A 10656-nucleotide genomic window follows, 5' to 3' on the forward strand; every position below is an offset into this window, starting at 1 on the left:
AAAAATTGTTTCTCTGATTAACAATAAACAAAACTGTAAATTAAAAATCATGCTTCCTTGACATATTTACACTACCAAATGTAAAACAGATAGCTAGTGGGAAGCAGCTGCATCACACAGGGAGAACAGCTCAGTGCTTTGTGACCACCTAGAGTGGTGGGATAGGGAGGGTGGGAGAGAGACGCAAGAGGGAGGGGATATGGGGATATATGTATACATATAGCTGGTTCACTTTGTTATACAGCAGAAACTAACACAACATTGTAAAGCAATTATACTCCAATAAAGATGTTTTAAAAAAAAATCATGCTTCCAAGTCAAGGAAATCAAGGCTACCTCATTCAAAAACATATCATATAATATATGACAACTTTCTGATCTTCTACATGCTCTCACTTTTGAAAGAAAAACCCATTCTAGAAACAAATAAGTACAAATAGAGATGAAGACTTTTACAATTTTAAACAGTTTAAAATGTTCCACATCTTTCTTGAAAAACTAATAAAAGTCTCCACCAAAGCACATTTAAAACCATATTAATCAAATGTACATACAAAAGAGATTAATTTTGGTAATCTACATAAAATTGGTGGGATTTTAAATACTACTACGAATAAAATGCAGTGTATAGCTATTACATTACTCATTATCATGTTCTCTTATTAAATCCTTAAAAATATAAAGTGAAGCATACTTTCCAAACTCAAAATTTATTTAATTAAAAGATTAATATAAATTCAAATTAACAAAACCTATTGTTTCTGTTATCAATAAAATAATCTAATAAACATAGGCAACTATTTAATTCATTCAACGATATTAACATTTATTGATTACCTAAGTGTCAGGCCCTCTTCTAAGAGGTTGGGATATATCAGTGAACAAAATAAGACAAAGAAACCCTCCTCTTATAGAGCTTACATTCTAATGCTCAACTTCTTTTTTCGCCCTTCTGGCTCTCTATTTTTCATGTCCAAAAAAAAAGACAGGAGAAATACTGGACCTCTCTTTACAATCGCATAAACAGGTAAGATTTTCTGTCACCATTTCCCTGAAGAATCATCACAGCCAGAATTTTCTTCCCCATAGTTGTAACTAAAAACAGGACTTCATAAGTCAGAAAGAGAAAGACAAATACCGTATGCTAACACACACATATGGAATTTAAGAAAAAAAAATGTCATGAAGAACCTAGGGGTAAGACAGGAATAAAGACACAGACCTACTAGAGAATGGACTTGAGGATATGGGGAGGGGGAAGGGTAAGCTGTGACAAAGCGAGAGAGAGGCATGGACATATATGCACTACCAAACGTAAGGCAGATAGCTAGTGGGAAGCAGCCGCATAGCGGAGATCAGCTCAGAGCTTTGTGACCGCCTGGAGGGGTGGGATAGGGAGGATGGGAGGGAGGGAGACACAAGAGGGAAGAGATATGGGAACATATGTATATGTATCACTGATTCACTTTGTTATAAAGCAGAAAGTAACACACCATTGTAAAGCAATTATACTCCAATAAAGATGTAAAAAAAAAAACAGGACTTCAGCTTCCTGAAGCTTTGATTCTTAAGTTATCAGCACTACGGGGCGCAGAATAATCTCATAATAATTTTAGGATGCCAAAAATCATAAGTTCCACCTTCTCTTTTACGTTAATAAAACTTATTTTTTAAATATAAAATAAAAGCCAAAACTTGTTATTAAACCAGAAGTAAAGTTCATATCTTATCAAAGATCCCATGTCGAGATGGCATAAGTTTTTCTTAATTTAGTACCTAATTTTTTGGCAATTGCATAAGCCTCATCTGGTGACTTAGCCACGTGTCCTTTGGGAATGGAGACGCCAGCTTCTTGCAACAATTCCATACTCATGTATTCATGTAGTGAGAGATTCCTTTGCTGTTGCTGCTGTATTTGGAGTCCATGGTTGTTAAACAATCCAGAACTTCCCAGAACCTAGAGAAATTGGGGACATATTTATACAGAGAGTGATTTAGCAGTAATTCTTGTTAAAAACACCTTCTCAAAATACTTTAGAGTACTCTGTTCTTCAAAACTATAACAAAATTGTTATATTAAGACATCAAAATATAATATTCAGAGTAAATTACAACACAAAACTAAGAGCTAATCTACTAGCTAATATCAAATGTTACCCTTGTAGCTTTAACTATTTCCTCATCACCTCCAGTCCTTATCTTTTATTTGAGCTTTACTACCGTATCTCTAATGATCTACAGAGCATTTCTACCTCAATGCCAAATTTCGCAGATCTAAAACCAATCTCCTATTTCCACCAAATCAAAAATCCTTCCCATCTTTCTTCTCTCCACCATTCCTCCGGCACCTAACAAATTGCCTGACACTAGAGATAACTGAATGATTTGGTAGCATTAAGCTTTCGTGCATTCAAAGCTCAAACCCCTACTTCATCTGTAGTGCACATTGTGGTGTGCTGCCCAGATCCTCCCTTGGGACCAAGGCATTCATAGCCCAGCTGCTGGGAGTGTTGGCAGCTGACAGGTCTCAGCTGAGTCCCCTCACTGGAGCCTCCCTGCCTTAAGTCATACCTCCTTTCCCACTGTCAGCCTGCAGCCAATTACTGGCCAATGAGGGTTAAGGGAAGGATGGAAAGACCTGGCACCTCACCCCAATTTGGGACAATTCAGGACCGTCCTAGCTGCAGACCTTCCATAGGAAGAGCAGAGGTCCCCAGTGCACTGCACCACAGTTCTATGACTCCCTCTATTCAGTCCTCCTTCCTTCACTCTCCGCAGTTGTTGATCCAGAGATCACTTTCTAGTAAACTTCCTCCATGAAACTCTCCATCTAATAGTCTGCAAATTACAGCTCAGAGAACCAATCTGCAACATCATCTTTAATGCATTCCTTCTAAATGATTCCTTTAACTGGTGTCTCCTTTACAAACCCAGTTCAGGTGTATGTCCTTCACAACTGGACTGCGAAAGCTTCCAAGAAAGAAATGCCCTACAAACTTCCCTTTTTCAATCTACATAGAACATTCATTCATTCAAAAACTTACTGAGCACCTAGACACTGTTAATAGTGAGGTGAACCCAACAAAACCCTTGCACCTAAAGCTTACAATCTAGTGTGTATTTGTGTGTCGGGGGGAGGAGGAGGCACAGACAATAAACAAAATACATCAAACAGTAGTAATAAGAGTAAGGAGATAGAAAATAAAAAAATAAGAAGTGCTATTTCATACAGCTGGAGGAGTTTTCTCCACTAAAATATCCCTCAGTAGAGCTGAGTAAGAATTATTTTTTCAGAAAGAAATAAGTAGGAAACAAATAAGGTGTCCCTCTACCAGCTGAATAAGTCACTGATGAAAGACAAATGAGTATGAGAGCTGTCAGCCACCGGTGGCAAGGCCACAACAATGAGAACTATTGAAGGAAGGATGCAATCAGGAAGATCTCTAGCATCTATGGTCCCAAAGCTCCACTAAGTCAGAGCCTAGTCTTAGCCCATCATTAACAACACACAGAAACACCTCCCTCCCTTTTTTCAAACTCCTCAATCCTATCAACTTTATATGGCAATATGTAGAACAAATTAAGTGCTATGAAAGCCTTGTAAAACTGCACTGGAATCACACATTTAAGTGTTATCCACCCATACATTCCCATTATCTCCACACAGAATACAGAATACTGAAACGTTGTACATACGAAACAGTATCATAAAAACTGAATTCAAAGAAATCTTATACAAAACAGTCTGATTCTTAAAGAGAAAAGTCTGCATCAAAATTACCTGGGAATGCCTCTAAAAATGCAGATTCCAGGGTCCCCCTTTCATCTACAAAATCAGAGCCTCTGGACTGGGCCACAAGAAATCTGCACTTGTAAACAGTTATTCAGTTGATTCTTAAGCACGCTACAGTTTGAGAACCACTAGTCTAACAAATCAATCACACAGAATAGCAAGCTATTTCTGATTCATCTGGTAAGCTAAAATCCTGGATAACATTTCTCTTGGGTAGCTCAATTCCCTGATTTAGTTTCACTTTAACATTAAAAACCAACAACTTCCCAAACTTCAGTATACATCTACCTTGTGAAATCTCATTCCTGGGTATATACTCAACAGAAATGAGTGCTTAGTCTGCCAAAAGGCATATATAAGAATGCTCATAGCAGGCTTATTCATATAGACAAAACAATGGAAATGACTCAATTGCCCATCAATAGAAGAATGGGTAAATTGTAGTATATTAATATAATAGAATACTACAGAGCAAAAAAGAAAAAACCTACTGCTCACAAAACAATGGATTAATCTCACAAATATAATTTTAAGGGAAAGAAGACAGACACAAGAATACATACTTATATGATTTCTTTTTATATAGTTCGGACCCAGTCAGAATTAACATACAGTGATAGAAGTCAGAATAAGTGGTTACCTTCTGTTGGTGAGTATTGGTAAAGAGAGTGCCTTCTGAGGGCTAAAAACACTGTATGTATATCTTGATCTGAATGGTGGCTACACCATTATGTACATGGACACCGACATAAAAATTAATCTAGCTATCCACTGAAGTTGTAAATAAATTATGCACTTTGCTGTACATAAACTATACCTCAAAATAATAAAAACAAGGGGGAAAGGGGGAGTACCTAGCATAAGCTTGACGAAAATAGTCATACACTGAAACATTTTTGAATGCCTATATACCAGACACTACCAGGAACACATAAAGAATGAGGCCAACCAGAGTTCACAGATGTATAAACAGCTGCAACACATATAAGAGCAATCACAGTCACTAAGTGGCACCTAATTAGCTGGACAGAACAGAAAAAAATACCATAGAGGCCTGATCCTAGTTAAAAAAAAAAAAATCTAACATTTATAGAGGACACTTTGGGGACAACTGGGGAAATGTGAATCTGACTTATACACTAGATATAAGTATTTCAGCAATTTTAAATTTCCTAAGTACGATAACTATATTGTGGTTATTTAGGAGAATGTCCTTATTCTTAAGAGACATACACTGAAACATCTAAGGGTGAAGAAGTGCCATGATACCTGCAACTTACTTTCAAACGGTTCAGCAAAAATAAATGAATATAATTTATACATACATACATATGTATATAAATTATATGACTGCATATCATATAATTTTTTTAAAGATAAAGCAAATGTGGCATAAAGTTAAATGCAGGTGAAGGCAATATGGGTGTTCAATGTACTGGCTGGAACATACCTATCAGTTTGAAATTTTTCCAAAAAAGGCTGAGGATAAATCCATGATGCAAAACTCTAAGTATAGAGCTTCCCAGGTGGTGCAGTGGTTGAGAGTCCGCCTGCTGATGCAGGGGACACGGGTTCGTGCCCCAGTCCGGGAAGATCCCACATGCCGCAGAGCGGCTGGGCCCGTGAGCCATGGCCGCTGAGCCTGCGCGTCCGGAGCCTGTGCTCCACAACGGGAGAGGCCACGACAGTGAGAGGCCCGCGTACCGCAAAAAAAAAAAAAGAAAAAACTCTAAGTATATTTTTATGGTTTCTTTCAGATATCTATATGTATTTTCAAATATCTTTATTTACAAAGAATTAGTAGTACTCATAAGGTATTGCTGATAGCTTTTTATACCACTTTAAAGTTTTTTTTAAATATCTGAAGTATTTTGATAATCCTTTCCTTGCACCACTAGAAGTTGTAACTTGAAATATCATCAGCTGTGAATTATGTTGGTAATACAAATCACTGCATAATCACAAAGATTCCCACATTTAAGTATTTTTCTTTCCTGATATTATCACTTAGAAGACTCCTACTGCCAAAAGGCCACAAATTCCTGGCCAAATTCCTACCCCACCACCTATCCAATCACATACCTAGTTTAAATAATACTTAGTCAAAAGTGGAAAAATGTAGTTACTGGGGAGTATGATTCACAACAAACAAGACGATACCTTAAATTATTTAACCTGAACTATTTTTACCAAATATACACTGGACAAAAGATACAGAGAAACTAGAAAAGGGTCAGAGAACTAAACAAAATGTTTAAGAGAATTTGCTAAACTCAGTGGGTGACCTTGAACAAGATTCCTTAGGCCCTGCACCTCTATGTCCCCATGTACAAAAGCAAGAGGTTAGACCCAATTTTCACTGCAGCACCATTTACAATAGCCAAGACGTGGAAGCAACCTAAATGTCCATCGAAAGACGAATGGATAAAGAAGATGTGGTACACATATACAATGAAATACTACTCAGCCATAAAAAAGAATGAAATAATGCCATTTGCAGCAACATGGATGGACCTAAAGATTATCATACTAAGTGAAGTCTGTCAGACAGAGACAAATACCATATCATATCACTTACATGCGGAATCTAAAAAAAAAAAAAAATTGCTACAAATGAACTTATTTACAAAATAGAAACAGACTCACAAGACACAGAAAACAAACTTATGGTTACCAAAGGCGAAACGTTGGGGGGGGTGGGGGAGGTGGAGCCATAAATTAGGAGATTGGGATTGACATATACACACTACTATATATAAAATAGATAATCAATAAGGACCTACTGTATAGCACAGGGAACTCTACTTAATATTCTGTAATAACTTGTATGGGAAGAGAGTTTGAAAAAGAATGGATATATGTATAACTGAATCACTTAGCCGTACACCTGAATCTAACACAACACTGTAAATTAACTATACTCCAATATAAGACAAAAATTAAATTAAAAAAAAAGGAAGGGGTTAGACTAAGGTGATTCCAAACTCTAAAGCTATATTACTTAATGTGAGGGTGGAAGAGAAGGTGTTTAAGACAATATATTAGGCATCTCTATATGGAGAGATAAAGACTTTTAAAGGTAAATTTCCAAAAGTATAAAAACAATGTTAAGAATGGAAACATATTTGTTCACCAAAGTCTCATTTTCTAAAAACTAGACAGCCCCCTTTAAGACCCATAAGAGGGAAGTTCAAGGCCAAAAAAGTATCACTTCTCCTATTAGGAAGCAAACTCACAGAATTCACTAGGTTGAAAGTATGAATAGCTTTAAAAAGAAAAAAAAAAGTCTAAATCAATTCATTTATGACATGTCTGAGGTTACTTCAGAACACAACCTAAAATTCTGGAATTGACTTAGGAAGCTAATCATGCCCTTCCACAAGTTTATCAGTGTCAATGTTGGAAACAATTAATTCTTATGCTCTAGGAAAAACCATAGAGCAGATTCAAGCACACAGGTTTTAGAGCCAGACACTTCTGGAATTAAGCCTCAGCTATGACCTCACCTGCTTGGTGACCTAGACCAAATTACTCGTTCTCTTAGCCAAGGTTTCTCCATCAATGATGTGGAAATTAATGACTGACTTACAGTGTTGCTGAAAAGCCTACTGAGAGCTTACATGTAAAATGCTTGGCACAGTCCCTGGCCTACAATAAATGCTCCAACTGAGCCCTCCTACAACCAAGTTCCCTTACTGAACTGATTAATCCCTCTACCCAAAAGCTTATTCCCTTTCTTGTCCCCTCCAACTTCAATCCTGTGCTAACTGAACACTAATCAACCAGAGTCAGATGACTAAAACTGCTGTGTTGATAACATCATTAATGCACTAAAATTGCTATTGCAGATACCATCATTAAAGTACAAACTCAGGTTGTTTCTCCAGGGCAAGATGAGCTAATAGGCCCCCAAGCCATGGACCATCTGGCCAGAGAACCATAAACAGGAGACAACCTGACCCTCTGAAACTAGAATTAAGAAATGTCACAGAAGTTACACAAGCCAATGATTAATCCCAGCTTCTTTGTTCTTCCCCTTTAAAAACAACTCCTAACTCAAAGACCAAGTTGTAGTGGATTTGTGTCTTGTCTCACACTCCTTTGCTTGGCGCGCTGCAAATAAACGCTTACTTTGCTGCAAACAACCCCTGACAGTTTGGTTTTCTGTGCCACGGGCACACAAGCCCTTGCTCCGTTACTTACACACTTACACACACACACACCCTGCGTCTATCATAAACACACACACACATATCCTGCGTCTCTTATACACACACACACGCACACACCCTGCGTCTATTATACTATATTCCATGCAAAAATGAAGTGACCCAAAAGACTATCTTATTTCCCCAGTTGGTAAGCTGGTAAACATCATGTCATTACCGCTATTGAACAGAACAGTACACCACTACTTGGCGGAGATGGGAAACTTCCCGGCCTCGTCCCAGAAAAGGCCAGTCAGCAAGCACGGCTGGTTCTGTGAAGCCACTCCTACGTGTGACAGCTTCCAAGAGACACAAAAGTACATCTGAAGGGCATTTTCCCCCTCCCCAAAGAGGGGCCGCGGAAACCTCGGCCCACCGCGCCGGACGCCGGAGCAGCAGGAGAAAGCGTCCGGCCGCCACCTCTCCACACGGAGCCCACCCTGGCTCCCCGCCGCCCCCTCAGTAACTGGGTGAGCAGCCCTCGCCAGAATGCTGGAGCTCCTCGCAAACTTAAGCCTGGAACAGAAAAGCGCAAACAAGAGCCCGCTCGCAGTCCTGGCGGGCAGCACTCCCGGGCAAGCCGCCCGCCGGCCCGGCGGGGCACCCCCTGATGCCCAATGTCACCGACTGCGGAGTGACCCCGAGCCGGGCCCCGGATCCCCTCACACCTCGCCCACAGGAGCCAGTCCCCCACCTCGCCCTTTCTCCTGCCGACCCTCAAAGCGAGGGCGGGCTGGGCCGCAATACCTGGGCAGCGGCCCGCAGCGCCGTCCGGGACCGGTTGCTCCTAAGGGTGGCGGCAGCCAAGAGCCGGCTGTAGAACATGGAGGCCGCCATTTCTGAGTCCGACCCAGGCTCCTGGGCGCCGCGCGCAGGCGCAGAAGCTCTAGGCGGCTGTCGACGCAGCGGCTCCCGACACGCGGACCGCCCCTGGCCCCGCCCATGGGGCGGAGTCTAGGGTTGACTGCGGCTCGCCCCAGGCAGGCAAAGCAGGAATTGCTCCTGAGAAGCTGGGCTTGGCGGGCGTAGAGCAAACTTTGACCTTTGTAACTGTTCACCGCAGCCTCAATAAACGACCTTCGGCCATTGCTCAGCAACCTGAAGTTTTCCTAGCGAAATGTAATAGGGAGACGACCAGCGCCACCACCTGTGTGATCTTAAGTTCTCTGAGCCTCAGGTGCCTCATCTCTTTAAGATTCAGAAAATAAGAACTGCATGTCGGTTTTGTGCCAAACACTGCAGTTGAGCTTTGGGATACAGCAGTGAGTAAAACAGAGCGGTTCTGCCCTCTAAGAGAAGATGCTCAGCCACTGGTCACTGAGAACTGTTGCCGGGAGACACCTCTCAGCTCTGAGGAACTGCTGCAAAAATGTAAGGGAGGAGCCAGGTTGTACAGGAGTTTTTTTGGTGGGGAAAAAAAAAAACATGTAGTCGAACATAAAAGGATCACTGCTAATCACAAAGAGCAGACATCTCAAGTTAATGATTTTAGTGCCTTTCTAGGTATGGGAAGATGCAAGGTTCTGGGTTCGTTGAAATTATTCCTCAGAAATGCACCTTAACTAACTAGGACCAGTATCCAGAGCACAGAAGTCTTCCTGTTTTTCTCCATCCTGAATTCCCCTCGGGGCACACCCAGGAGAGGAGGTGTGTGTGTCTGGGGCTCCGGTGGCTGATGATGGCTTGATCCTTGAGTAAGTGGAATGGGGGGCAACATTCGCTATCCACATTACCAACCCAGAGGATGTATCAGAATCACCTGGGAAGCTTTTTTTAAAAAATACTTTCACCAGAACCCATCTAAGGAGTGGAGTCAGGGCATCTGTATTTCTTAGAGTTCTGCAGGTGAATCACATGCACACGTTGTGCATGGAAAACCCTGAGATGACATGTGCCCCACCAAAGAGTTGACCACTGGACAAATGACTGGGTGCCTATTCTGCTCTGAACAGTGAGCTTTAAAATGTGTCAAAGCGATTTCTGTGGGCAAGATCTTAACCTAAGAGTAAGTGGGCGTTGCTGACAAGACATTAGCCAGGCTCTGGCACCTACCTCTGATGCACAGTGACCCGATCCACAGAACAGCACTGTGCAAAGAAAAAGTGAATCTAAAACAAGCAGCCTATTGAATTAGGGAATGGAAAGGAGCTTTTTGCATCCCCCCTTCCCCCCCACCCAAATCTCTTAAGTTCTTAAAGGTAGGACTTTCTTAAAGACTTTATTGTTTCATTGACACTCATGCGGGGACTGACCTCAAGGCTCCTTTCATCGCTAATTGATATTTTGTGCAGTTTGAAACAGGAAGAGGGGAAACAGACATTAGCAGTTCATATGTCTCTTGCTCCACCTTTCTACTGCCCAATCTAACCAATCAAATAAAATCTGGATAATGTCCCAAAACCCAGCATTGAGACCTACCGGTGTCTGTTAGGAACAGCTATCCCATCAGATACGAATAGAGCTTATACTTATTTTCAAGCCAGCTCTTTTTAATTGACAGTAGACACAGTAGTTGAGCTACCAAGTACCACCAACCATCTGAGTCCAAGGCCAGCTATTTAAAGGGCACGTGGGTAAACCCAGAATAAGTCAGCATACTAAGATGTAATGCTATAGCCCGGCTAGGATCCTGACTGGGTTAACTTGGCTTCACAA

General features: G+C 41.0%; 1 protein-coding gene across 2 annotated transcripts in view; it reads right to left on the bottom strand.

Moving 5' to 3' along the window:
- SUCLA2 (succinate-CoA ligase ADP-forming beta subunit) overlaps positions 1 to 8897 on the bottom strand; it is a 48087-nt gene extending 39190 nt beyond the window's left edge. The window contains exons 1-2 of one of the 2 annotated variants that reach the window (XM_029210445.1): positions 8749 to 8897; positions 1777 to 1957 (exon numbers count right to left, since the gene is read on the bottom strand). In XM_029210445.1, coding sequence (XP_029066278.1) covers positions 1777 to 1957; positions 8749 to 8838 — 271 coding nt within the window. In that variant the 5' untranslated portion in view covers positions 8839 to 8897. Of the gene's footprint in view, positions 1 to 1776; positions 1958 to 5243; positions 5265 to 8748 lie in introns of those variants that run through there. The other variant, XM_029210446.1, reaches the window with a different exon arrangement.
- Positions 8898 to 10656: the final 1759 nt, after the last annotated feature.

The sequence above is a fragment of the Monodon monoceros genome, unplaced genomic scaffold (assembly GCF_005190385.1).
Source record: "Monodon monoceros isolate NGI ecotype Baffin Bay Population unplaced genomic scaffold, NGI_Narwhal_1 Super_Scaffold_8, whole genome shotgun sequence".
In the NCBI taxonomy this organism is placed as follows: domain Eukaryota; kingdom Metazoa; phylum Chordata; class Mammalia; order Artiodactyla; family Monodontidae; genus Monodon; species Monodon monoceros.